A 27,718-nucleotide genomic window follows, 5' to 3' on the forward strand; every position below is an offset into this window, starting at 1 on the left:
TAGAAGAAATGTCAAAACAACTATTTGTAAAGATTTTAGAAATTGACACTAATGAATACTTAGAAAATCATTTAACTGGAATAGATTTTAATTGCAATATTTCAATTGATATGATGGACGATGATCCAAAAAAATTATCCAAGATGATCATTGACTTAATAAGTGAAAGTGATGGCTATTATTATATTTATAAGGATTCTTATACTTCAAAGAAAGCATCCGATATTTTAACATTTCGATATAAATGTTCTCAATGTAAGTCTCTTGCAAAAAGACCTAGAAAAAATGAATCCATTGAAAAACAAAGAGATCGAATACCAATTGAGCGATTTAATTGCAATGGGTTGATTAAAATTAAACTTAAAATGGGAACCAATATTGCATCAGTTAATCTTCAGCATTCTATAATTCATAAACGACTGAACGATTTGGTGTAAATGAAAATATTAAAGAAGAAATCAGAAAAAACATTCACCTTACTCCAAGTGATATTTATCGAATTCTAGAACATGTAATAAATTTTTTTTTTTGCTAATTAATCTAATTTAATAGAGTTGTGAATTGTATCATTTCTAGAATTTTCATATAGATTTGATATATATTAAACTGGATATCTTGGATTTTATTCAAAATTTTGTGTTTTTAAAGCAAATTTTCAGTCATAATTAAACCCCAAATTTTTTTACCTTAATGTATCAAGATTGATTAAGCAAACTTGCTCATAATATTAAAAAAAAGTTCATCTTTAAAATTCAGGTCAATTGGATTAATACTCAACGTCAGATGATTCAAAATATACATTTACTTAATATAATTATATGGAAATCAAAGTTTACGGATCGGTCACATGATTTCCGAGGTGCCGGACTAGGGACAAAAAACGGGAAATTTTGCAGTAAATAGTCCTTCGCTAATGCTTCGGACAATAAATAACGTGTTACTGGCATCACGCGAGAATGTGACGGTCACCAAAAAATTTTCGGTAACGTGACTTTGTACTATTTTTTCTTTTTTAAAAAAAATTTTGAACAGAAAAATCTTTTTTTAGATAAAAAATAAATGACATACCTTTTTAGTATTTTTTTTTTATATCTAAAATATCAATAAAATCGCAGTAGACAATATTTTTTATAGCTTTCACCTTAGTATTTTAGTATTTTGCGTGTTTTTTCCTATAATTTCAGCAATGCTAGAAGGATTTAATATATGAAATTTTTTGATTTATAATAACCTTTAAAGTATGCAGATTTTTAGAAATCAAAGAGAAATATTACTAAGTATTTAACATACCACTAACATACCAGCGGTGGATAATTTATAATGGGGTATTTTCAAAGGAGGATATCTTGTGCAGTGTTAGTGCAGTAGTTTATTCCATTCTATTCTGAATGATGTGGCAAAACCATCGTAATATCCATGTAGATAATATGTTCATCATTTAATATCTACAAAATGAATAGTAACAAATAACTGTTATTACACTCCTGTATATATTTATAAACCATGTGATTTTGAATTGATCCTATATCTCATTTCTCTAAAATTTCAATTAGAATCATTTTATATATATTTCACTAAAATTTTTTACCTTATTTTTGTGAAAAAATTCCATCAATTTTCGTATTATGCGTTAAATCTCATCTGGTTTCGCGTCCTTTCCCTTTTTTCACTAAAAAATTTAACTCGGAATCAGTAATATTATTGTTCCTTATCTCATGGTTTCATTTTCACGCGTATTTTTATTGTTAATTAATTTAGTCTACTAGTTTCACACCTTTCTCCTCTTTCATAAATTAGAATCATTCTTAATATATATTTAATATCGCTAATTTTTATTTAATTTTGTTCCCTAGATATTGTTTTATATTGGTTAACGTCATGAAGTACAATATGCATAAAATATTATAATAATTTGTTACCTTATTTATATCTGTAATACTAATACCAGCATAGAGTAAACTTCCTAGAACAAAATTTATCAATACCCTTTCATTATCGAAAGTAAAACAAATGATACTTTTTTTAAAAAAAATAAAAATAAATAGTACTATGAGGATTTTTTACTACTTTACTATCAATGGATAATATTTTACAATTATTATAGTAATTCGACTAATATCACTTGTTTTCTTTTTTAGAAATTGTTGTTAATTATTAGTCTGAAGTGTAACGAAGGACTATATAATTCTATTCAAAGTGATATGAATATCCAGATGTCTTCATCTGGCACGTGACAAAGTACAACAATAAAACCTCAGACTTAATAATGGTTTCCGTTATCCTAGTATAACGATTTTAAATATACTGTAGGTACATATTTTAACAAACATCAAACTATTTGAATCCTAAAAAAGATATGTAATATGTTGCAAAATAAATCATTAACCGCAAGTGACAATGTTAATTGAATTGTCATTTAGAAATGACATATGTCATTTTGATTAGTCAAATAAATCTGTTTTTATTTCTAGTGAACTAATGAATAAATGACTCATATTGAAATACAAGATTATATTTTTACTAATTACTCTTACTCATTTATTTTATTGGCTACTAATTGTGTTGATACAATCCGAGTAACGATAAAATCGTATGAATCACATAAACTTTTTTTTACTATGTTTATAACAAGTTACCAATTAAGTATAATTATTAGAACCCTCAAAAAGCTCTCTCGAATTTCCCTAAACTTCTAATAAAAAAAATATCGTTTATAATTTTTTAAAAATGATTTTATCGTATGGTAATTCAGCCGATTTACCCAGTAACACAACTAAATTTTTCACCCATGTGTTTTTTGTGGCGTCTAAATTTTGATTGGCTCATTGATTGTTTTATGTCGCGTGGCAACATTTATCTTAAAAAAAAAAGACAACAAAAAGAAAAAAATAAAAACTCCATATTTTTTTTTAAAAAATATTAAAATAATTTTATTGTTTTTTATTATAAGAACATTTAAAAAATGCCTCTTTTACACTTTATAAATTTAATAAATAAATAAACTTTTTTAACGAAAATAACTTCAAATATTAATACTATTGTAAAAATACTAATTACTCCATAAATATTCAGAAAAAAAAATCATTTTTGAGCGCTTCTATGCCTGCTGAATAACTTTGTTAAAGCTTCCGACACCTATTTCATTTAACTAAAGTATCAAAATTATGCAAAAACAAGGTAAAACAAATTAAAAAAATCTGTTTTTTCACAAATATCTAAGTAACATTAATAAATAAAGGTTTGCATACTTGTTCTACTTAGTCTCAAGTCTGCTTTATTTATTACTAAATTAATATTATAAAATCTAAAAAAAAAACGCGTTTATTATAAATAAAACAGCTATACTAAAAATATTTGACTTTTATTGTTTAATAGGTTTTTAAAACATTATTATTTTAAGTGAAAAATGAAACAGTAATAAATCCGGCAAAATTTTTTAGATCCTGCATACGTTGCTTGCGTCACACTGATCATTCCATTCATCATCATATCATTATATAGTAACATCAAGACTACTTTTACGCGAAATTACTTCTACAATACTTTTACGCGAAATTATTTCTTCTACAGTACTCTTACGAGAATTCAAAAATGTTTAAGAAAGTAATTTTTTCAGTATAATTATTTTATTATAATATTATTTACTCAAATTATTTACTTAAATCATTTATCTTTTTTTATAGCTGTAGCCATGAAAGGAGCCAGAAGCAAAAAAAGTCTTGTTGCGCTATCCAAAGAAGGTAACGAGCACAATTGATTTTCTACATTTATAAATTAAATATTAACAGTTAAAGCTTTATTCAACGTGTTTAGAACAATCAAAATTTAAAATCATTGAGGGTATTCAAATAAGTGAAAATGTTTTATCCGCAATCTCTGATGATGATCCCGCACTCGTGATTCGTAACCTGTGTTCTTAAACAATTCTTAAAACTATTTCCTTCCTTACTAATTTGCTAATTTATAGTGAATCATATTTCACATTCTTTATTCCTGTAAAATTTTGCTAATTTGCATTTTTAAAACCTATTCTTTTACTTTCCTTCCTAGTTGCTAATTTGCTAATTTACAGTGAATCATATTTCACATTCTTTATTCCTGTAAAATCTTTTTAATTTGAATTCTTAAAAGCTATTCTTTTAATTTCCATCCTTGGAATTCTCGATAATCATATGTATTCTTATAAAATCTTAGATATGTAAACTAATAAAGATAATATTATCAACATAACCTGCAGACTATTTATTTTGTAAAGCGACACATTGAGAAAGAACTTTGTCAGCTAAGTTTTTTATCGCAAGTATGATTCTGCGACAAACATTAATAATTCAGCATTAATAATTCTGTGATACTGTGTCTTTTGTACGTGTGATGATATCAGAGATTTTTTTGGCGAAGATCAAAATGCCAATATATATATAACAAGGATAGTAATATGTCCGTTTTATTTTGGAACATCTGTAGAGGCAGGAAAATCGATTAATATCGTGATAACATGTTTCAAGAAGCTAGCCGAACGAATAACTTATTATTACTTCGCGGAATATACGAGTTCGTTTGATCAAGGATATTAACGATGTGAGTGTGAATATTAGTAAGTTTGATTAGATTTTATTAGTTTACTTGATTTTTGCGCAAGTCAGATAAAAGGGTTCACTAACTGTCTCTCCTTCTTTGTAATGAGTCTAAAGTTCGATTTTTGGAATAAACCTTTTAAGGGAATTACGTTATTCATATCAACGCGCACTCTTTAATTTACAATAGAAAAATTTAACGCTATCCCGTATATTAAAGATTATCAAAGGGACATCGGTTTAATCCGCACAAATCATTAATTCAATGATGAAAATATATGCCAGAACTTTCGAGCAAAAAAACATCAAACATGACGAACATAACATCTCTTTTTTCTAGACGCATTGCGATTATAAAATGGTGTAGTCAAACCAAATAAAGCATAGAAATACCAAATCTGAATATCTGATGCCAATGATATTTATTAAATTTTAGGCTTTTAGCCCATGATACAAGATAAAATTTTTATCTATGCACGATTATTTTGGTTATCTAGAAGATTTTGACCATCTTGATTTTGACGATTCACAAATCCTTGTAAATTTCTTCTCCTTTTTCCGAAGGAAGTTGTAGGCAATGCTGGTTAATTTCTCTTTGTGTTCTTTGAAATCAAGCAAATGTCCGAGGCGAATTTTACCAGCACTCATTGTAGGAACTTGCCGTAAAATACTGGTCGACTTTTTAATTCTCATCGAGCCTACATTTTCTAAAAAAAAAAAATCATATTAGAGATACAACTGTACTGTGATGTAACGAACATAACACTACATTAAGTGATACTATTTAGATTAATTGACAAATCCGCCGTTTGTTGCTGAACAAGCTGAACCATTTCCCGGTTCATTCTCTCCAATTCTTGATTCGTTCTTTCCAATTCTTAATTTTTAAACAGAAGTGGCGAATTAACAATAACATGAGTCATTCCTTTTTTTGGAAGATTTTTCTCATCCCAGCATTCACTAATATATAATCCCGAATTTACGAAATCAATCTTGGAAAGTTTTTTTGCTGAACATGATCTGAAGTGATATATCTATAGGCGAAAATTTGTGGATATGTGTGATGGACGGGATAATTTATTTGGAAACTTGTTTTTTATAGATAGTAGCTATAGAAATTTCCGGAAATGTAAGAACTCCCTCCCTTGAAAGTATAGCACTGTTGATCGGGATTTGTTTATTTTTATTAAGTATTCTAGAAAAATACAAAATCTGATGTTAGAAAAGTCTTAAAAGGTTATAAATGGTGTATACTAATAGAAAAAATTTATAATATAAATTATTTGTTTATTTAGACACTGAGAATATAAAAATAACTAATAATCACTGATGTGAAATTGATACCTGACGCGTCACTACAGGTGACGACACGTACACAAATCGATACCTCTGATATACTGTAAGTATAAATTATTATTATAAATCATTATCATATTGCCTTAATAATAGATTTATTTACTTATGCGTCAATTAGATTCATACTTATTTATTAATGTATATTGAATATATATACAGTATATATTAGGTTTAATATGTATATTTAAATATACTCTTCTTTGACGATTTTTTTAAAAAAATAATGAACAAGGACATAATTTTCCTAATACTAAAAGAACTTCAAGATGACAGAAAATCCCTTTATTCGTGTCTTTTAGCAAATAAAATTTGGTGTGAAACAACAGTACCATTTTTATGGAAACTTGCTGGAAGGTATAAACCAACAAAAAATGCAATGGAAATATTATTTAATGTAATACTTTCGCATTTATCTGAAGAATCAAAGAATATTTTGAAGGTTCAAGTAATTGATCTCTTTATAAAAGTATATAAACGACCTTCATTTAATTATATTTATTACTGGAGATATTTAAATTTATATCTTTTAGAATTTATGATTCATTCTAAGAAAGTTGAAGAATTCAAAATAACTATTATGAGGAATGAAATTTTAAAATTATTCATTAATAAGAATACAAAATTCATTGGTCTTTATATACCACAAAATTTTAGTTATCCAATACATCTTATTTTTGGAGCTGAATATTGTTTATCAACAATTGAATATTTGAGCTGTGATGCAAATACAAATCAAAGTATTTTAAAAGGATTATCTAAAATATGCAAATCAATTAAAAAATTGAGATTTGATATTATTCAAGATTTTAAAATGGTTGAATTAATTAAAGCTCAAAAAAATCTCAATGATATTTATATGAGTTGTTATTCATATTTAAGAGACGAACTATATTGTAATAATCTTGAAGAATCACTTATTAAAAATTCAGATACAATTCAATATCTAAGAATAGATTGGACTCCTATTACACAAACTCTTTCATTACTTACACATATGATAAATCCGGATCCGTCAGCTCATTTAGGAGCTCCTATTTTTTCACTTTTAAGAGAAAGACAAGTTTCTTTTAAAATTCTAAAAAGTTTAATTGAAAATACAAAAGGAAATCTTACTGAAATTAGTATTTATTATTATGATAAGAATGATAATAGGATGCTTATAAAATCAATTTATCAAAATTGTCCATTACTTAGATATCTTAAATTGTTAATTCACAATGATATTATTTCAGAGTTAGAAATGTTATTAACTAATTGCCAATATTTAAATGGATTAGTTATAATAATATTAGAAAATGGATTTGATTGGAATAATTTATTTAAAATATTAATCAGATCATCACCAACTAGTTTGTTTAAATTTAAATTTTCATCATATGGACTTAAATTGGAATCTTTAAAATTACTTCTTGATAGTTGGAAAGGGAGACATCCTATGTTATTACAAATCATTCCATATTGTAATTTTACAATAATGTTACCACAAAAATTACATCATCAGCTACAAATAGGTTGTTTAATCAAAGATTATGAAGCAAACGGAACAATTGAAAAATATGACGTAGATTGGTATGGCCAAGATTTTGAAGATTTTAAATGGGTTCAAGGTGAATCCATTACTTATTTTAATTAAAAAGCAGTTTTTGTTAAAAAAAGACTTCTTTAAAATTTTGTTATCTTTACTACATACTAAATAGGATAATAAAAAAATATTTATCTGTTATACATTTAATAAAGCTATTTATAATGAATTTTTCATAATTTTTTATAAATTAAGTTTTTGCTTCTGATTAAATTTGTTTTTTCCACATTAGTTTTGATGGATTTGATGGTTTCGATAGATTCTGCAAGCATCAGCTAAATCTGGACAAGGAATTCTGGCTCTGGACAGATATACATAAACAAAAACCTAATGACTTTTGAGCAAAGAGCGACCTTGTTAATGTTTTTATTAGCAGAAAGTAGCTTAAATTAACCTATCAGTTAACAAGACTTTCGGAACTTATTTATGATAAAAGTTTCAATTTATAAGGGAAGTAGGCTAAGTATTATATTATATTTTCAACTATATACTTAGATTACATAAATACCAAATGATTGTTATAATAATAATTGTTTTGATTTACTTACATTAATGTTTTAATATATGATACTATTGTGATTATAACTGGGTTCAACTAAATTGGTAAAATATTACAGGACCAAGTTTTTCTCAATTCAATTTAATTTGCAAGTATCATTTTGTCATAAATGAATTGAATTGAGTCACCAAACCTAAATTTATTTTGGAATTTTGTAAAACTTTTTGAAACCAAGAATATCATTTATTAATAATTAGTTTAAATTATAAAAGATAGGTTATGAAAAATCTTGTAGTTTAAAGCATACTGATTGTTTTAGACTTATTTGCTTTGGTTATTTTTTATAATATTAAATTATTAAAATTCTCTTCTCTAACAGCTTGAAGAATTTTATTTTCAAATTTTGGCCAATTTCTTTCTTAACAGCTTGAATCATTTCATCTTTAATAATTTATAATTAAAACCTCTTATTATTACCATAACTATAATTACCATAACTATAATTACCATTAACTACTTCTGAAGCTGGAATTATTGGTTCACGTTTTGTTGTAATTTCATCATTCCTAGGTATTTGAATAATACCTTCTCCATGCCTGTTCATAATTTGTTAATATTCGATAAGCCTTCCATGATAATTCTACTGTAGTATCAGATGGCACAGAAATACCAAGGTAAAAAAAATTCTTTTACTGGGTTTCCATCTAATCCATACAAGACCCCGAAATATATATATGGAGGTCAGGTTAACTTGTACGCATGTTTTTCAGGGCCGAAATTATGCTAATGTCGGTCAGTTACTAAAGTAGGTAATAATTTTGACTGGCATTATATAAAAATTATATAAAAAAGGAAAGATCTACACGACTTTGGGTCATATCACTCAAAATATACAATTTATTATCAATGAGTGTCCAATACTTGAAATAGTATCTAATATAATAATTATATTATTTAGAAATTAAATATGCAAATATTTATTTATTTATTTTTGTAAAGAAAAAATCTTAACGTATTTATATTTTTAGCATTACGCTTAGTCTTAAAGACACAACATTGTTAGGTTAATGCACAAACAACGGATCATACCATTTCAGAAATTATTTGAATTACCATGCCGGCCAAGTTTTGATAATGTGGGCCAAAATTTGTTATAATGCGGGTCATGTTGCTATTTTCGGGCAAATACGGTATTTACATTTTTATTTGTACAAATTCATTGACACCTTCTATGTGATATACTGTAAACTACGTTATTAAGGAATTTTTTTTCCATCAACCAATTTAAAATATTATTCAAAATTATTCGTTTTGCTTAAAACAAACAACTTACCAAACTGTAATACCACCGCGAATTTCTTCAAATTACAAAATTACAAATTTACAATTACAATGCAACATCGTTCCGTGATAAGAAATATTAAATTAACGAATGTAAATACAATGTAAATGACTTTATTACGTAATTGAATAGATATCAACATAACTCAATTAAAAGAAATAACAAAATCGTGCTGCCTCAGCCAACGATCTCGTTATCTAGATTCTTGAGCTCTCCTCGTATATAATTAAATAATCCTAGGAACAAATGTTACTTTTTACTACAACTGTTCTAATGTATAAGTTATCTAAAGTATAATAGGTCATACTTCAAATAACAGACTCTTTCTTCGCCACTCGGATCTTGATCATCATTTGAATTAGAATGTATTTTTAGTAATCCAAAAATTTTAACCACATCAAGTAGATAATCTGAATACTAACCTTAAGGTTTCCATGGATTCAATGGCTAATAAATATGCCGTGTCACATTACAAACCAATTAAAATTAAGAAGGTCTAATTCGAGTCAAGGTTAAGGACGCTCTTACTACTTATACTTTTACAGAAATCTCATTATTTTAAACGATATCATTTTGATATCATTATGATATCGTCACAATATAGCTATATACAATATCAAAATTATATTGAATAATATAATTTTTTATAGGGCTCAAAACCCGACCCGACTTGACCCCTTCGGAACACTTTGTATGTTTGTATGCAATATACTCTTTAAAAATCATGCAATGATCCTATAATCGCGTAGATAAATAATTATTATGCTGGGTCCCCCAAAAGGTTATTGCAACCAGCCTTAAGGTCTTCTCTTCCGCTCTTATCTCCAGTCTAGTACAAACGAACCCTCACCGGCTCAACCTGTGCCAATTATTCACTCGCCAGTGCTCTTTCTTCAAACTGAAGACTTTATTAGTCATACAACAAAAGTGATTATGTGAAGAAATAAAATTTAAATCTTTAAGGACTGAGTTAATCACTACTTACAGAAACCTTAACTATTTATTAATAGGTTCGGATCGATTAGAAATACAGTCAGACCTCTATAATTGCACTCTCCATAATTGCACCCACTATGTATACCCTCTCTAAATGCACCCTCTGGTTCGGTCCCAAGCTCATATGATCTCTAATTATTTTACCTCTATAAATGCACACCCTCTTTAAATGCACTATTTTGAAAATTATGCATATGGTCCCAAGGGGTGTGCAATTATGGAGGTCTGACTGTAACTAATTTTTTATATCACAATTATTCACAATAATAGTAATTAGCAGCGTATAAAATATATTCTAAAATTGCCGGATTTTCTGAAAGATTCCTTGTAAAACCGGAAAGATTTTTAGATTCCAGAATTTTTTTTTGGATATGCCATATTAGATTTCCGGGAAATTTTATTAGTACCGGAATATATTCAGTGAAATCCTTTTTTTTACAGCTGTTTGCAAAATAACGGACCACCTAATTCGATTTTCGACTGCGTATGAAATTTACGCAGTCATACACACATAGTAAACTGCTAGAATTATGTGATATAACTGCGGATAACTGCATATGAAAAATTCAAAAAATGAGTTTGACAGTCCGGGCAGATATTACCATGCGTATGACTGCGTATGTATGTAGTCGAAAAATGAAAAGCAAATCCGGAATTTTCAATTTGGATTTTTTCCGGTATTTTTTTAGAGATTTTTTACACGCTGGTGATTAGTAAAATAAAATGCAGAGGTTTTAACAATATGTGACTATGTCTCAACTCTCAAAGTGAATAGATTACTCGGACAAAATTCAGTTTTATAATAATGCTGGTCGAATTAACTGTCAAAAGAATTTTTTGGTTGATTTAATAAAGCTTTACTTGGTTTATTAACAAGCATCCTTTTTTAAATAATCTGCTTATTTTAATAACTTTATTCATGAGTTTAAAGAATAAATTTATTGTTGGTCATTCACTTGATAATGAATTTTATCTTTGAAAAGATAATTGGAAACATTATATATTATGTAATTTTGAAATTGTGAACAGTAATATATATATTAAGATGAAAACCAAATACTGTATTTTGTTGGTCATAACTTATTATTTAAAATTTTTTTAATTATATATTGATATTTGTCAAAAATATTATTAAAATTAAAAATCAAAGGTAAAATTCTTGTTACTTGAAAGCATACTTAATTCTTAATGATATTAATCCTAATCTTGTTTTTCATTATTTTTTGTAATATTATTATTATTAAGATTTTCTCCTCTGACCGCTTGAATAATTTCATTTTTCAAATTTTGGCTGATTTCTTGTTTGACAGCTTGAAGCATTTCATCCTTAAAAAGTTGTAATAATAATCTGTCATGATTGGATGTTGAAATTACTTCTTGCTGATTATGATTACTAGTAACTAATGCTGAGGTTGGAATTCTTGGTTCATGATTAGTTGTAGATTCATATTCGAGCGTTTGCCCATTTGTTGGAATTAGTACTGGTTCATGGTTGGTTGTATTACCATTTTCGTATGTTAAACTGATTTCTTTTTCATGATAACCATTATCTTCATTAATAACTAGAGTTGGAATTAATATTGGTTCATGATTAGTGGTATTTTCATTTTTGGATGTTTCCATGATTTCTCGTCCATGATGATCATTATTCTTATTAATTACTGAAGCCGGAATTATTGTTGGTTCATGATTAATTGTATTTTCATTGTTGGGTGTTATAATTTCTTGTTCATGATAATCCTCATTAATTACTGAAGCCGGAATTATTGTTGGTTCATGGTTAATTGTATTTTTGTTGTTGGGTGTTTCCATAATTTCTTGTTCATGATAATCATCCTCATTAATTACTGAAGCCGGAATTATTGTTGGTTCATGATTAATTGTATTTTCGTTGTTGGGTGTTTCCATAATTTCTCGTTCATGATAATCATTATTCTCATTAATTACTGGAACTGGAATTATTGTTGGTTCATGATTAATTGTATTTTCGTTTTTTGATATTACCATAATTTCTTGTCCATGATAATCATTATTTTCATTAATTACTGGAACTGGAATTATTATTTGTTCATTATTAATTGTATTTTCATTTTTGGATATTTCCATAATTTCTCGTCCATGATAATCAATATTCTCATTAATTACTGGAACTGGAATTATTGTTGGTTCATGGTTAATGGTTTTTTCATTTAAAGGTACTTGAATAATTTCTTGCTCATTATTATTGACTTTTTCAATAGGAATTTCTATTTCTTCTTGACCAAAATTATCTTTCCCATGATTAGTTTTTTGTTTCTTCCTATTTTTATTCCATTTATATATAAAGAAACTTCCAACTAATAAGAAAATACCACTTACCAAGAACCCCACAATTGTACCAATTGATGTTTGTGATGATGAAGGTAATGGTAAGTAAGGAGAAGGTGATGTGGTTATTGATGTTTGTGATGATGAAGGTAATGATGTTGTTGATGATGAAGGCAGTGATGAATTCGATGATGATGATGGTATAATAACATTTGGTTTTGGAGGATCAAATATTGTTGTCCATATATATTCTTCATTATTACTAATATCAAGTAATAATATATCACTTTCAACTGATTTATCATAACCATGTCCTATTAAAGTTGATTGATTTTGGTTAAAATAATTAATTTGTTTAAACCATAGTATATAGAATATTATATTCACCAAATGATATAACCATATATTTCCCAATAACATTTGCTTGATGCCTGGCTCTTGGTTCTGGAATATTTCCACTAGTTTTTGGAATATACCAATTAAAATTTGTCAAATCTAATACATAAAGTGAATTGTCTAAATATCCAGGATCATTGAAGTAACCTCCATAAATTATGACTTTTTGACCATCTAAACCTGTTAAAAACATTATTAATTGATTTATAATTAATAATTAATATTTTCATTATTAATAATTATAGAATTATTATTTAATTGCATACCAAGGACAGCAGAAAAACTGCCTCTATTAGAAGGGATATTTCCTGTTGTTTTCTGAATTACAGTTAATAAAGTTAATTCACAAATTAAATATTTTCACTACTATAATAATTTATATAACCTACTTCTGTATTCCAGCTATCATTAATTATATCATAAATGTAGACCTATAGTAATTATAGATAATTTTCTTCATTAAAAATAAATTCCTGTGCAATTATGTAATTTATAGTTGCAAAATTTTACCTCATTTAATGTTATAGTGAGACGATTTTCATGAATAAGCAAAGTTTTAGGATCATATGAAAGAGTAATATCATCATTACCACCTAAGTAATAAATGCTCATTAATAAAATAATAAATAAAACATAATTAATAAACAATTGAAAATTATAAAACTATTCACTTACCCATATAAATAATCTTATTGTCGGGTAATAAAGCGAACTTCTCGGAGTTGGTGCATTAACTAAACTTCCCTTTTCCCAATTAAGATTTACCGTATCTAAAATAGTCATATCATTTGCATAAGCTTTTCTACTAGAATATCCACCAAATAAATATAACTTTTCATTAGGAGCCAAAATGCCTTTTAAAACAACTTGCGCAATAGCAACAACTCCGGCTATTTTTGGAATACTCCATGAACTAGTTCGTGTGTTAAATGTGTAAACCAATGCCATTGTTTTATCAGGTCTAAAGCCTCCGTATAAAAATATTGTATCATTATTTGCAACTGATGTTGCAGAACTATGTGGTGGAAGCATATTAATATTTGTTAAGTCTTTCCATAATAAATTTTGTGTATTAAATGGAACAGAAACATCAAGATAAAAAAATTCTTTTCCGACATAATTTTCCTTTATATTGAGACCACCCAAAATATACAATTTATTATCAATAAATGTAGCAGTATGATCGAATGATACACTTGGCTTAATAGGTGCCATTTGACAATTTACTTCAATTATAATCACTTGAAGTAAGATCCATAATATAATAAAATTATTAACTAAGGAATTTTTTGACATGATACTGTATGTTTTATTTAATTCCTTAATGTGCTAGAAATAAATATTTGAAGGAAAATATTCATTCACCTTATTTTTTAAAAAAAATCTTGCTGTATTTATGTTTTTAGCGTTACGTCTAGTAATTACCAATAAAATATTTATTGCTTAGTTACATAGAACGGTACACACCGAAAATTTTTTAAAGGTTATACAAATGTATTAAACATCGCTTCCATTGCATGTGACTTAAACTACAAGAATTAAGTTTAATAAGTTACGTTCTTTTTTTCATTTACCAGTAATATTTGCCCCGGCTTTACAATTACGATTTAAATAAAGCTTGTTATCAACACGTATGGTTAACGTAAAAAATTTTACCATTCGTATGTTGGAATTTATTTATCAGAGATGGACGGATAAAAATATCTTTATTTTAAAATTTCTATATCAAGTAATATTATAATGCCTATTTTACTTGATAGTAATTAGTTCAATCATCTTGATCAACAAACAAACAAATCCGCTCACTCTGATCCTGTTTGCCTTGTATTACATATAAATTTAATGCATAAGCTTTTGTTACGCTAATTTATTTTTTAATTTGTAAAATATTTTATTGAATAGTCAAAGCATGTTTTATTATTATGTTAATGATTAGAACAAATAAATCAATTAGTGAAAAACAAATATGAATTAACTTTTATTTAGTTTTGCAATTTCACATGACGATCAACACTTGCTAGCTAGTAATATTGTCACGTGATAATAAATTTATCGCGTTGATATATTAAAGTAAAATATTTTTATACAACAACCTGTACAATACTTGAAGCAAATTGGTCTATTACTTCTATCATACTATCCCTCATATAAAGAAAAACTTTTATGATACAATTTTTTTGCTCTTAAAATTCTAAATATTTTAAGTATACTACAACTTTGGACAAATTATACTAATAGTTCTTCTTAGTTTTTCCATGCTGTTTAACGAACCAGACCTTAATAATTATATACAATGGTTGTTGTATAGTAAGTACTTGGACTAAATTTCTACAAAAAGCTTTTCACTATTAGTACAAATTTTAATCATAAATTTTCAAACTTTACATAGTAAAAAACCTATAAAAACCTCTCGTTACTGTTATTAAGAGAAGCCTAACCTAAAGTCGGATCTGTTTAAACTGAAACCGAATCTTGGTTGAGAAAAGACTGTTGAACTTTCTTAACCGGTTAAGGTATCTCAAAAATAAATTATCAATTAACTGGCCAAATTATTTCAATGCGGCTCAGAGACGTGAAATTTCTGTCATGTTCTCCATAATAATCATTATACTATTAACAAAATTCGTTTGTTAAAGTTTAAGATTATCCTTACATCTAAATATACGAATAAAAACAATTTACTCGATTAATTAATCGGTCTTGGTTAATCAGTTCTTGATCGGTTAAAGCTTTTTTTAGTCGATTCCAATCTTTAGTCATAATAACTATAATAATTTTCCAAAACTTCTGAAATTCATATATTAACTGATTAATTAATCGATTATTATTAGTTGGTCAATCGATTATTAATCGGTTAAGGTTTTGGATATTTCCATAATTTCTTGTCCATGATAATTAATATTCTCAGTAATTACTGGACTGGAATTATTGTTGGTTCTGGTTAATGGTTTTTTCATTTAAAGGTACTTGAATAATTTCTTGCCTCATTATTATTAACTTTTTCAGTAGGAATTACTATCTCTTGACCAAAATCATCTTTCCCACGATTAGTTTTTGTTTCTTCTTATTTTTATTCCGTTTATAGTATATAAAGAAACTTCCAACTAATAAGTAAGTTATTGGTGGAGGTAATGATGAAGATAATGATGTGATGATGAAGTCAGTGATGAATTTGACGATGATGATGGTGGTATAATAACGTTTGAGTCTGGAGGATCAAATATTGTTATCCATATATATTCTTCATTATTACTAATATCAAGTAATAATATATCACTTTCAACTGATTTATCACAACCACGTCCTATTAAAGTTGATCGATTTTGGTTAAAACTGAATAATTAATTTGTTTAAACCATAGTATATAGAATATTATATTTATCAAATGACATAACCATATATTTTTCAATAACATTTGAATATTTCCAGTAGTTTTTGGAATATACCAATTAAAAATTGTCAAATCTAATACATAAAGTGAATTGTCTAAATATCCAGGATCATTAAAGTAACCTCTATAAATTATGATTCTTTGGCCATCTAAACCCGTTAAATTTATTATTGAATAATTAATAATCAATATTTCATTATTAATATAAATCATAGGATTCTTATTTAATTACATTGAAATATCACCTCTATTAGAAGGAATTTTCACTCTTGTTTTCTGAAATTCAGTTAATAAAGTTAATTCGCAATTTAAAATAATTTGATAACTTACCACAGTCGGTATTCCAACTATCATTAATTATATCATAAATATAGACCTATAATTATAAAATAGTTTTCTTCATTAAAAATTACTTTGTCTTGATATACTATATTTACAAAATTTACCTCATTTAATGTTATAATGAGACGATTTTCATGAACTTTCAAAGTTTTAGGATCATATGAAAGAGTAGCGTTGTTATAACCACCTAGTAAATAATAAATGTTCATTAGTAGATAAATGAAGCACGTGCAAAATGTAAATAATTTACAAAATTACTCGCTTACCTATATCAAATAATCTTATTGTTGGGCAATAAATAAGGATGGACATCGGCTCTAAAAGACCGTGGTCCTACGGTCTTTTTACACCCTAAAAAGACGGACCGGTTGGTGTAGGACTGCGGTCTTTTGATCCTGTATCGCATACTTATTAAGGACCGCAATACTGTATTTTTAAGACCGATTGGTCTTTTTCTTTATAAAAAAAATTTTTTAACTTCAAATTTAATATAAAAATCATTTATTATATGAAGACCGGTATGAGGACTGGTCAGTCCTCGGGACCGGTCCTAAAAAAAATGTAAGACCGCGGTCCGGTCCTACAAGTCCTGGGACCGAGTAGGACCGGTAAGTCCGATGTCCATCCTTAGCTAATAATAAAGCAGCACCATATTGAGCTCTCAAAGTCGGTGCGTTAACTAAATTACCATCCAAATAAGCATATCATTCATAAAATCCTTATCGATACGTCCGCCCCATAAAAAAAAATTTCATTATAGTCCATAACTCCTGTTAATTCATATTTCTTAATAGTATCAGCTTCACCTATTTTTGGAATACTCCATAAATTAGTTTTGAGTATTAAATGTGTAAACCGATTCCATTGTTTTATCAGATGCATATAAATAGTGTATCATTATTTGCGCCTCCTTTAGCCGATGTTTAAAACTAGTATGTGATGGAAGCATATTAATATTTGTCAACTAAAGTCTTTCCATAATAAATTTTGTGTATTAAATGGAAATGGAACAGAAACATCAAGATAAAAAAATTCTTTCTGACAGAATATTTCTTTAAATTAAGACCACCCAAAATATACAATTTATTTTTAACAAATGTAGCAGTGTGACCGAATACTACAATTGGCTTAGAAGGTGCCAATTGACTATTCACTTCAACTACTATTTGAAGTAAAATCCATAATATAAAATTAACTAAGGTATTTTTTGACATGATATATTTTATTTAATGTTTTAACGTGCTAGAAATAAATATTTGAAGGAAAATCTTGCCATATTTATGTTTTTAGCGTTACGTTTAGTAATTACTAGCAAAAGATTTATTGCATGGTTACATTGATCGAACATTTATTCAAATATATATTATTTACTCACAGATGTATTAACATAATGCGAGTTAATGACGGACTGTATATTATTAAATTTGATAATTGAAATTGATGTTTTTTCCACTAACCAATAATATTATCGCGAATTTTAAATTAACGATTTTGATAAACGAATAATTAACAATATGCGGTGTAATAAACAAACATTCTCCTGTAAACATGCAAGCATGCATTTGAAATTCGTTCAACTAAGCTGCTTTAAGTAAGTAATTCGATTGCAGACTTTCGTGCTCTAAGATTTCAAGTCAGAATTATTTTTCATGGTTACGGTACGTTTCACCGAAATCTAAACCAATTTCACTGAAGCCATTTTGCCGAAATAAGATTTCGCCGAAGGGGCATTTCACTGAATTGAAATTTTGCCGAATAGAAGGTCCATTCCGCCCAAAACTATCCAATTAATTAAGAAATCATTTTCAGCAAAATGAAGATTAATTTATTCGATCAATATCAGTTTTTTTTTTAAAAAAAAAGAAAAATAGAATAAAATTAAGTTGTTTATTTTTTACGTAACAATTAATATAAGTCACTTGAATGTTAAAGTGATAATACTCTGAAAGAAAGTTATTTAATATAAAAGTAGTTTTAAAAGAATTTGTTCTTTAAAAATTTTTATTTTTATCGGCGCATTGATATTTTCTCGCTACTAGTTCGGTGAAATATCCATCCAGCGAAATGCTATTCGATGAAATGACACTTGACGGAATTTCACTTCAGTGAAACAACTTCGGTGATGAAATGGGTTTCAGTAAAATAGACTTCAGTGAAATAGGTAACGTATCATGAATTTTTCCTGATAAGGCGAGATACTCGTAATTACAAAAGTGAAAAATGATTGACATGCAAATAATACGATATACTACTGTATTATTACTGTAAATTAACACACTAATGGCTAAAAATAATTTCCATTTTGAATTTCTATATTAAGTAATATAATAATGAGATTGTTTGTGCATATCATTAAATTTGTTACCTTATTTTATGGATGGCACGTGATTTAAACAAGATGTCTTAAAACAATTTAAATCAGTTTTTTTATTGCTTTAAAACGTTTTTTTGTTTTAAAACATTGATCGGCATGATTATTTACGTAATTATATTTTAATCAATAAACAACCTTTAGTGATCTCTTTGCAAATCAGCTTTTTTAAAATTAGTAAGCACTTTGAAAAAGTTACAAAAATTGACGGACGTGGTCGAAAAACACCTCGTCAAAAGTGTAATATTGTGGAAATGACATTATTGATTTAATTGATCGATTAAATCATTTGATGAAATGTGAAAGTCTTCCAGAAGATTTAAAATTATCGCTGTTTTCAGTTTAGTGCGATCATAGCGTAACACCAGGACCCAGAAATATATATACAGGGGTAGGGTACACAGATGCGTCGCCATCATAGTGGAATTTTTTTTTTTTTTAAACCATCATAGTGGAATTAGACGGAGTAAAGTTTTGATTTGCGTACAATTTTAGAATTTTTCATCTATAGTTAGGTCATCAAGATTGCGTATTTTTTATCAAAATTTTTATATGTAAAAATTAGTTTGCGTATTTTTGGCCTAAATTTGGCTAATCTTATATATATAATATATTTACTGTACGTACTTATTTAATTAACTGCATTGTAATATTTAGTATTAATTGAAAGAAATTTCTAAAGGTTAAAAAGTGAAATTTTAGAAAAATATTATTGAAACAAATGGTAAATTCTATTTTTTCACATTAGTATTTGGTTTTATAAATAATATAGAAGCCATGATAAAATAATTAATAACTTAATGTCTGAAATTTTATTTGCGTATTTTTGCAGGATTTTCAATATCAGGTGTCAATTATGCGTACTACTCATATAAAAAGTCTCTGCGTACAGCTCATAGTAAAAAAATTTTTCGCCACCTGACCCCTATATATATATTTCTGGGTCCTGTAACACCCCTAAAAATAATCAATTTTTAAAAATTTGATTTTTTAAATAATCATCTAGAAAAGGGTTGATTACCTATGATTACCAGGGGAAATTTTGGAAAATTCCCAATTATTTGAGTAGTTTACTTATAAAAAACTATTATTGTTACACAAAGTTAAAAACTTGCTTATTAAGTAAACTACCCGAAAAATTGAGATTATTCTATAATTTCCACTGGTATTCACAGGTTATCCTCTATTTTCTAAATGATTTTTTAGAAAATCACAAAATTTTTGATAATCATATTTTTATAGGAGTGCTAGCTGTGATCGTACTAATTGAAAACAGCAATAATACATATTACAATAAAATGCTTAAATTTTTATTGCAAATATGTATTACGTAATAAAGGCTAGTAAAATGCTTGAATGGTACCCATTCAAGGAATTTATAATTCCAATTCCATTTATTATCATTTGTCATAATCTTCTGGCTTGCACATTGTATCAATGATATCAGGATAACAGGATTTTCACTTGTCCATCCTTCCATTATTCTAAATGGGTCACACCTTATTTATACAATGCATGCAGGTACCATTTATTTGATCGAAAATAAACAAGTAAAATAAGCTATGGCATTAGTGCCTTTGCCTTAATATATATATACCATACCGCACTGCTTAAGATACCTTCCTTTGAGAATACCGTCCAAAGACCGGATACAATATATATATATATATTGTAGAATTAGGCTAAATACCATAGGTTATTATATAAGTTTTAATCAAGTATTTTGTATTATACCCGGGGTATCTTAAGCAGTGCGGTACGGTATACCTTATAAAAAATTATTCCGATAAAGGGCTCATTTTTCTAGAAAAACTTAAACGCGTGATTAGTTTTGTAAAAAAAAAAAATTTTTATGGCTTTAATGGTGAGTAGGAATCTAGACAAAATACTTGAGGCTTAAACAAATGTTGAAACTAAAATTAAAGCCGTATGGTGCAAAATTATACTTTCGGCTTGTAATTATTAATTAAAGAATTTAAAAGCAAAGTTGAACTTATACAACTGAACCACTAAATTGTATATATATATTATTTTTTCTTAAACTAGTTGAAACATAATATTTGTGGTAATATCCAGTTATTTCAGTTGTTATAGTTGTTGTTATTATAAAACTTATAATCTAATTTTATCTCATCATGAAATTTTTTAGGTAAATCAGTCCATGTAGTTCCACATGGATTGGTTCAGAAATATATGGAATTCCATACATTGCACCGTGCCAGTACACTAGGTCGGCCACGACCCCTCACTAATACATTTTATTAAAAAAAACGAAATAATTCCGATGATTGGGTTGATCAGATGACAAATCACAGATCAGTAACGTAATATAGTATCATGTGACTTTAATTTACTTACTTAGCCAATTTCCGTTACTTACTTTCTATATATTAGGTGTATCATTACAAAGATTATTAATTAGAAATCCGACGATTCTTTCTATTGAAAATATATCAATTTATTGTTCAAATCTTATTTTTTAAAAATAATAATTGATACTCGATTCCCATGTATCCATTCACAATGTAGTAAAGAAAATTACCTGAAGGGCGCTAAAGCGTACAGGGAAAATCATGATGATTTTTTGTACACCTTGTCTATTAATCATCCTAGATTCCATCCTTCATGATTTTTTGAGGAAGGATCTACGCCGAAAATATCACGTGTATTGTCACAGGGTATTTGGAAAAGAGAATAACTGGGAAGGCATTCCTAGTAAAAGCTTCAAAACTGGATTGTACCAGCATTAACATAATTCCTTACCCAGTTAATTTTCCCCCGGTTAAGACCCTATAAAAAAAAATTTTGGAAAAACTCCTGTAAATGATCATTTTTCTAGTTTTTATTAAGAAACTCAGACACGTGATCATGTTTCTGAAAAAATTTTTTATAGGGATATTAGAACTATTCAGATTTCCACATATTTCTACAATATTCGATGTGGATTTCCATGTGGATTTTAAGTGGAAAAATTTCTGTACAAACAAATTTTATTCGAGTTTATAGAACGAGCGAAAACTCCGGATTTCTATGTATATAAAGTTTTTCAATAATGGTTAAAAATTGTTTAAATTATTCATTACCTGCACTTTTTTATTTTTTAATAAAAACTTCTGGTTGAAGAGATCCCAATTAACGAAATTTGAATTAGTATTATTATTATTAGTTATAACTAATTAAATTATTAAGTAATAATAAATAATATCTAGATTTTTAGAGATATGATAACTTGGTTTTGGTTTAAATGAGTGTATGATGGCATCCATGTGACATTGTGACATACACAAGTGATAAATAAGATGAACTGGCCAAAATTATTATAATGCGAGCCGAAAGTGTATTTCTCTTTATATGTTACATGCTTAAATAACACCAATTCACCACCCTTTCTTCTTACCTAATTAACACACGGTATCCACAGTTTTATTTTAATCACTGTAACTTAAAGAGCCCTTGCATAGTGGATCCGTTTACAAGCAAAACAAATATGCAAGAAGTAGTAAAGTAACAGCCCGTTATTATAATATTACTTAATATAGAAATTCAACGCCACTGATTTGCATTTCTAGAAAAAAATGAGTTTAACGCCAACCCGGCCCGGCCCGGACCCGGCAAACTTAATTCATAACAATACTTATATCATCTCTTATTAGAAAAAGATGATTTTAATGTTACTTTATAATTAATAAATAATTGAAATGGAGATTTGGAAATGTTTCTGTTTCTTTAAAATTATTCAAACTTTTTTTTTTTTTTAAAAAAAAAAATTGATCGGATGGGCGAAATTTAATACGATTTTTTAAAAATATATTTATTTAAAAGGATAAAAAAAATTTTTTTTTATATATATATGAGTTTACATTAGGTCATAAAATTTGTTGGCTGCAAGGTATTTAATTTCATGATTTGATTTGGATTTCATTTTTATCTAAGTGTTAAATTCCTTTCTTATTCATTGATTATTGATTGTTTTTAAGTACTTAAGTATCAATTGCTTTATAATTATGAATATATTTTTCAGTAGCTAGAAATGGGATAACCACAGCATCTGTTACGTAAATCACATGATATGTGACTATCATATATATTAGAGGTTAAGATGCAGGGACGATGATTTTATGGGGTTTCACGATAAATCACAAAAGTACAATTCATAACATGCAGGCTGCGTTATTTACGATAAAATTTATGAAAAAAAGCGCCACAAAAAATCTTTGTGTAGTATTACACCGCATCACACCCATTTTTACAGCTTACAGTATTTTGTCAAATGTAACGTGGTGTACTATCATGTTTACTATCATTTTCATTTTCCATGAAATTCTTATGTTATTTGTTTTATTTGTTCGTATAAGATAAAACTTTACCAGGGAAAAATTTTAGTTCTTGTTTGTGATGCAGGCTGAGTGATTTTTATTTTTGTGTTTATATTACGCTCTCACATTATATCAAATAAATCACGTAATAAAATAAGATTTTTTTTCAAAAAGTTAAATCAAATTTCTTGCTCTGCTTTAACAAATAAACTATCATCAATTAAAGATCTTATATCTATGTGCATAAAGGAAATGTGCTCAATAAAATTTCATTGTATCAAGCTTTCTCTATCAAAATCTGAACATTATTTAGATGATGAATACCAAAGTGTGAATATCGACCTCCAAATTGAATATTTCGTGCCTAATAACTATTGGCTTCTGTCGTAAGTAGAGGTGCAGACATTTTCTTTTTTTAACTACGTCACTCATTAAGTCAATGAAAGGTTGTAATTCGTGACGTAGCTCTATAATATGTAAATTATTATAAAATTTCTATGTGAGCATCTGCAGTGACGTTCTTCTTTGTTACAGCAGTTACGTCGGTAAAGTTTGCATAAGTGAACGTACGTATTACGTAATTCTTGAATTCACTTATCTTTTTTTGGTTAGTGCACCAAACTTACTTTTAATGGATATATTTATCGGTCATGAGACCAAATGATTGAGGTATCTATGAAGTTGATACATTAGCAAATATTTGTTGGCCAATTAAAAATAAATTTTAAAAATATTGTTTACTCAAGAACTTTTAGTATCATAATTAGAAAGTAAGTTTTATTATAATTTTTTAAAATCCTTAAAATTTATTACTTTATAAATTGGTGTAAATTTAAGTTCATTACTGTGTCCTTTAGTAGTACTTAATGTAATACTAATTAGAACTGTAAAAATTGTCATTAAAAAAAATTGAATACTAGATTGACTAATATGTTAGCTAATACAGTATGAGTATGTTAATTATTAATGCATAAGGGAGTTTTTTTTTTATTCAACCATAAATAAATGTATTAAAAATTATCCTCCAAAAAGTATCTGATGAGAAAATATCACTTCAAGGAGGTTTACTTAGCGTTACTTTTTCATAGAAATGCCGTCATGCAAAGTGTTGATGAAAATTTTAAATTTTAAGTATAAACAATCTATATAATAATATAATATATCTTTCATATTTGATATTTCATATTTTAAATTATAAAACATCTAACTTATTATCATTCGTAGCAGTCTCCTTCCTCTCCCTCCTATGTGCATAAGCTGAAATTACCATCACAAAATGCACCTATATTACATAACGAAAGAAAAAAAAAAGAACGTTAGAAAGCTCCTTTTATTTTTAAAAGTGAAATATATAATAATACGTACCGATATAGTGATCGAAAAAACGGCAAGAATAACGAGATACGTTAATAAAATTGGGGATGAAAATAAAATAATAACAATAAACCCCATTACGCTACTTATTATTTCGATCGCTAAAATAACGTAGGCTATTTTAGTATAAATGAACAACATATTGGACGTATTCTAAGTAAGAATTATAGAGTTATAAAATTAGTTATTAAAAATATTAAAGAAAAGATTCTATTTTATAATATTTCTTTCAATATATAATACATACTGCGAGGGTAATAGTGAACAATCCAAATATTGCTCCAATTGTCATTAATCCATAAAGAACAATTATCGTAATAGAATACATTTGGAATGCATTCACATTTCTCAAGTCCGGATCTATGATCATTTATAAATATGTTAACTTTTCTTTTTATTATTATTATTATTATTATTAATTTGGTATGAACTAATTTACCATATTTTTCTGGGTCGTTTAGATTTATAGCGTTGCTTATAACCATATAAATTCCATAAATCTTTTGAATTTTATATAAGAAAATTTTTTTTTTTGTTAGTTAAGATATACAAATGTTATATTATAACTCAATATATTTTTATTTTGAAAAGAAAACATACAAGCCATATCAATGATACAATTACGACACCAGCTTTTAATGGGACGCAGAAACAACATTGGGACGTCATTTTTATCTTATTTTCTTTTTTCTTTCAAAGAATAAAGTTATGGATTTTAATAATTTTAAAAGAAACAAAAGGATAAAAAAAAATGAATGTGCTTTATATATTATTTGTTTTATTTTTCTTTTTTTTTTTTGTGATAAAAGTCAGATGATATAAGAACTTTTAATAGCTAAAGCAACGACAGGAAATAGAAAATAATAATCAAAAAAAATTCTTGTGAAAAGATAAAAACCACGTTATATATATATATTATTTATAAGAATTTACGAAAATTTGATGGCAATAAAATATTTATGCATGCAATATCTATTTCCGAAATAACCATCATATTGGTCATATAATGAATGTATCAATGTATCACTGTTACCCAAAAGCATCTTCGGAAAAACCACAAAAGTATTACGTAATAAAAGATTATCAATACGAATAGAAAAAAGGGCATGTGTAACTGAACCCAGAAAAAAAAATTTCAGGGGTTCGAATCAATTTACATTGAATTTTTAATTTTTTTTTTTCATTTTTCGGAAATTATTTGTTTTATCAATTAAAAATTATTTCTGTGGAATAATAGGCTGTTATTTTCCGGGAAAATTTATTGCTTTTAAATATTTCCATATTTATCCGACATTATTACGTCAATCATTATTCTTCTATGTAACGTTACTTTTTAATAGTCAATATTGAATGTTCTCCACATTATTTGTCTTTTACTTTCTTTTATTACATCTTTAACAAGAATATAGTAAACAACATTCATAAATACCCTTAAATGGACTATGGAATATCATTTATTTTTTTTGGTAAACGCCTTTTTTCGAAATGAATAATATGTGTAATTAGAATCAATCAAATGATACAACCGCAATAAAATTTTGATATTTTCGATGCTCTGAATGAACTGAATGGATTCACAACGTGAGAATCGTGAACGAATGGTAGTAAGATTTTGCCAAGAGTAAGCTGCGAACACATAATTAATCCATAATTATGCGCGTTATAGACTAAACCTACAAAGTATTAGTTGTTTCGCGTGAAATGTATAAATGTATAATTCCTTATAACTGTGACATTCGTTGCATCCACGTTGCGGTAAAATCTATTAGATTTTGAATTCTGTGAAAAATTAGTTCATCTTATTTCTTTTTCATATTTTTTTTTTATTTTTATTATTTTTATTTTATTGCATACAAACAAATGAAATTCAATCGTGATATATGAATGATATGCAACAAATATTATTATATTAAAATATTCTGTAAACATGGTAAATCATTTTACTAAAACTGGATGTAAGGATGTTCGTAAAAGAAATTAATGTGGCGCAGCTGATTTTCTAACACGCTAACTATATCAAAAATGTGGTTATCCCGATTTACTTTGTCCACATGGTTCGATCATCAAATCGTAAATGAAACCATGTGTTACAACATTATGCATTATTTTATTGTTCTTTGTTAAAAGACAGACACAAAAAAAAAATTTAATTATTTGTTACATTATACGCCAAATACATAATATGAGAATATGAATCTATGATTTCATTAATTTCATTAATTTCATTATCAATACATTACACGAACCGGAATATTTACTTCCCGCTACGATATATACAATACAATAGGATAATTAGATAAATTTGAACTATCTAAAAAAAGCTTGATGTTAAATAATTCTTAATTCCGATACTCTTAATTTAATTTCCCCGTATATTGTAACTTATTGATAAAAAATTTTTTTTTTTTGAAATAACGAATTTATGCGTAAAGGCGTAAGATCGCACCATCTATTTGTCACACAATCTACACTACATTTTTTTTTATACTACTTTTGATTTGTTTAAAATGGAATCGGGTCAGTCTTTTTTTTAAAAAACGGGTTTTCCCTTGAGTTTTTTTTTTGGGGCGGGATTTCCTTTGATTTATGAATTCCTTTTTCATTTAGAATCACATTTTTTTTTTTATTAGAAGGGATTTGTTCTTTTTTTAGAACAGGTTAAAGCATGTAAAAAAGTTGATCCGAGTTTCATATTTATGTTTTATTCCGTAAATGACATAAATGAAGCTAGCGCGATAACGGAATTTGTAATCCTAAATTATGGAAATTTTTAGATTTTTCCGATAAAATGTAAAAAGATTCGCATAGTGAAATATAATCGGAGATATTCGGATTTATCATATATGAATAGATGGGAAGATTTCGAACCTTT

At 27.1% G+C, this 27,718-nt stretch overlaps 4 protein-coding genes across 4 annotated transcripts; 1 reads left to right on the top strand and 3 right to left on the bottom strand.

Moving 5' to 3' along the window:
- Positions 1 to 6,306: 6,306 nt before the first annotated feature.
- OCT59_027662 (uncharacterized protein) lies at positions 6,307 to 7,563 on the top strand (the record flags this gene model as incomplete). The annotated part of the gene is made up of 1 exon (XM_025327003.2): positions 6,307 to 7,563. One exon carries the CDS (start codon positions 6,307 to 6,309, stop codon positions 7,561 to 7,563), a length of 1,257 nt encoding a protein of 418 aa, XP_025173405.2.
- A 3,986-nt stretch (positions 7,564 to 11,549) lies between these two features.
- Positions 11,550 to 14,348, bottom strand: OCT59_027663 (uncharacterized protein; the record flags this gene model as incomplete). Its single annotated transcript, XM_025327002.1, has 6 exons — positions 11,550 to 12,970; positions 13,044 to 13,232; positions 13,319 to 13,370; positions 13,442 to 13,483; positions 13,563 to 13,645; positions 13,724 to 14,348. 6 exons carry the CDS (start codon positions 14,346 to 14,348, stop codon positions 11,550 to 11,552), a joined length of 2,412 nt encoding a protein of 803 aa, XP_025173404.1.
- A 1,820-nt stretch (positions 14,349 to 16,168) lies between these two features.
- On the bottom strand, positions 16,169 to 17,097 carry OCT59_027664 (uncharacterized protein; the record flags this gene model as incomplete). The annotated part of the gene is made up of 4 exons (XM_066137146.1): positions 16,169 to 16,356; positions 16,774 to 16,819; positions 16,890 to 16,972; positions 17,052 to 17,097. 4 exons carry the CDS (start codon positions 17,095 to 17,097, stop codon positions 16,169 to 16,171), a joined length of 363 nt encoding a protein of 120 aa, XP_065993562.1.
- A 7,126-nt stretch (positions 17,098 to 24,223) lies between these two features.
- On the bottom strand, positions 24,224 to 25,714 carry OCT59_027665 (uncharacterized protein). The gene is made up of 5 exons (XM_025332334.2): positions 25,447 to 25,714; positions 25,286 to 25,346; positions 25,094 to 25,206; positions 24,838 to 24,999; positions 24,224 to 24,754 (listed from the first exon to the last, which is right to left on the bottom strand). The coding sequence occupies exons 1-5, from the start codon at positions 25,513 to 25,515 to the stop codon at positions 24,665 to 24,667; spliced, it is 495 nt and encodes a 164-aa protein (XP_025173401.1). The 5' UTR covers positions 25,516 to 25,714; the 3' UTR covers positions 24,224 to 24,664.
- Positions 25,715 to 27,718: the final 2,004 nt, after the last annotated feature.

This window comes from Rhizophagus irregularis, chromosome 7, assembly GCF_026210795.1.
Source record: "Rhizophagus irregularis chromosome 7, complete sequence".
Classification (NCBI taxonomy): domain Eukaryota; kingdom Fungi; phylum Glomeromycota; class Glomeromycetes; order Glomerales; family Glomeraceae; genus Rhizophagus; species Rhizophagus irregularis.

Coding starts and splice junctions, on each gene's coding strand:
- OCT59_027665 (XM_025332334.2), bottom strand. CDS start 25,515: ATGACGTCCCAATGTTGTTTCTGCGTCCCATTAAAAGCTGGTGTCGTA. Junction 25,347..25,446: donor TTGTATCATTGATATGGCTT/GTATGTTTTCTT, acceptor AAAATTCAAAAG/ATTTATGGAATTTATATGGT. Junction 25,207..25,285: donor AAACGACCCAGAAAAATATG/GTAAATTAGTTC, acceptor AAATGATCATAG/ATCCGGACTTGAGAAATGTG.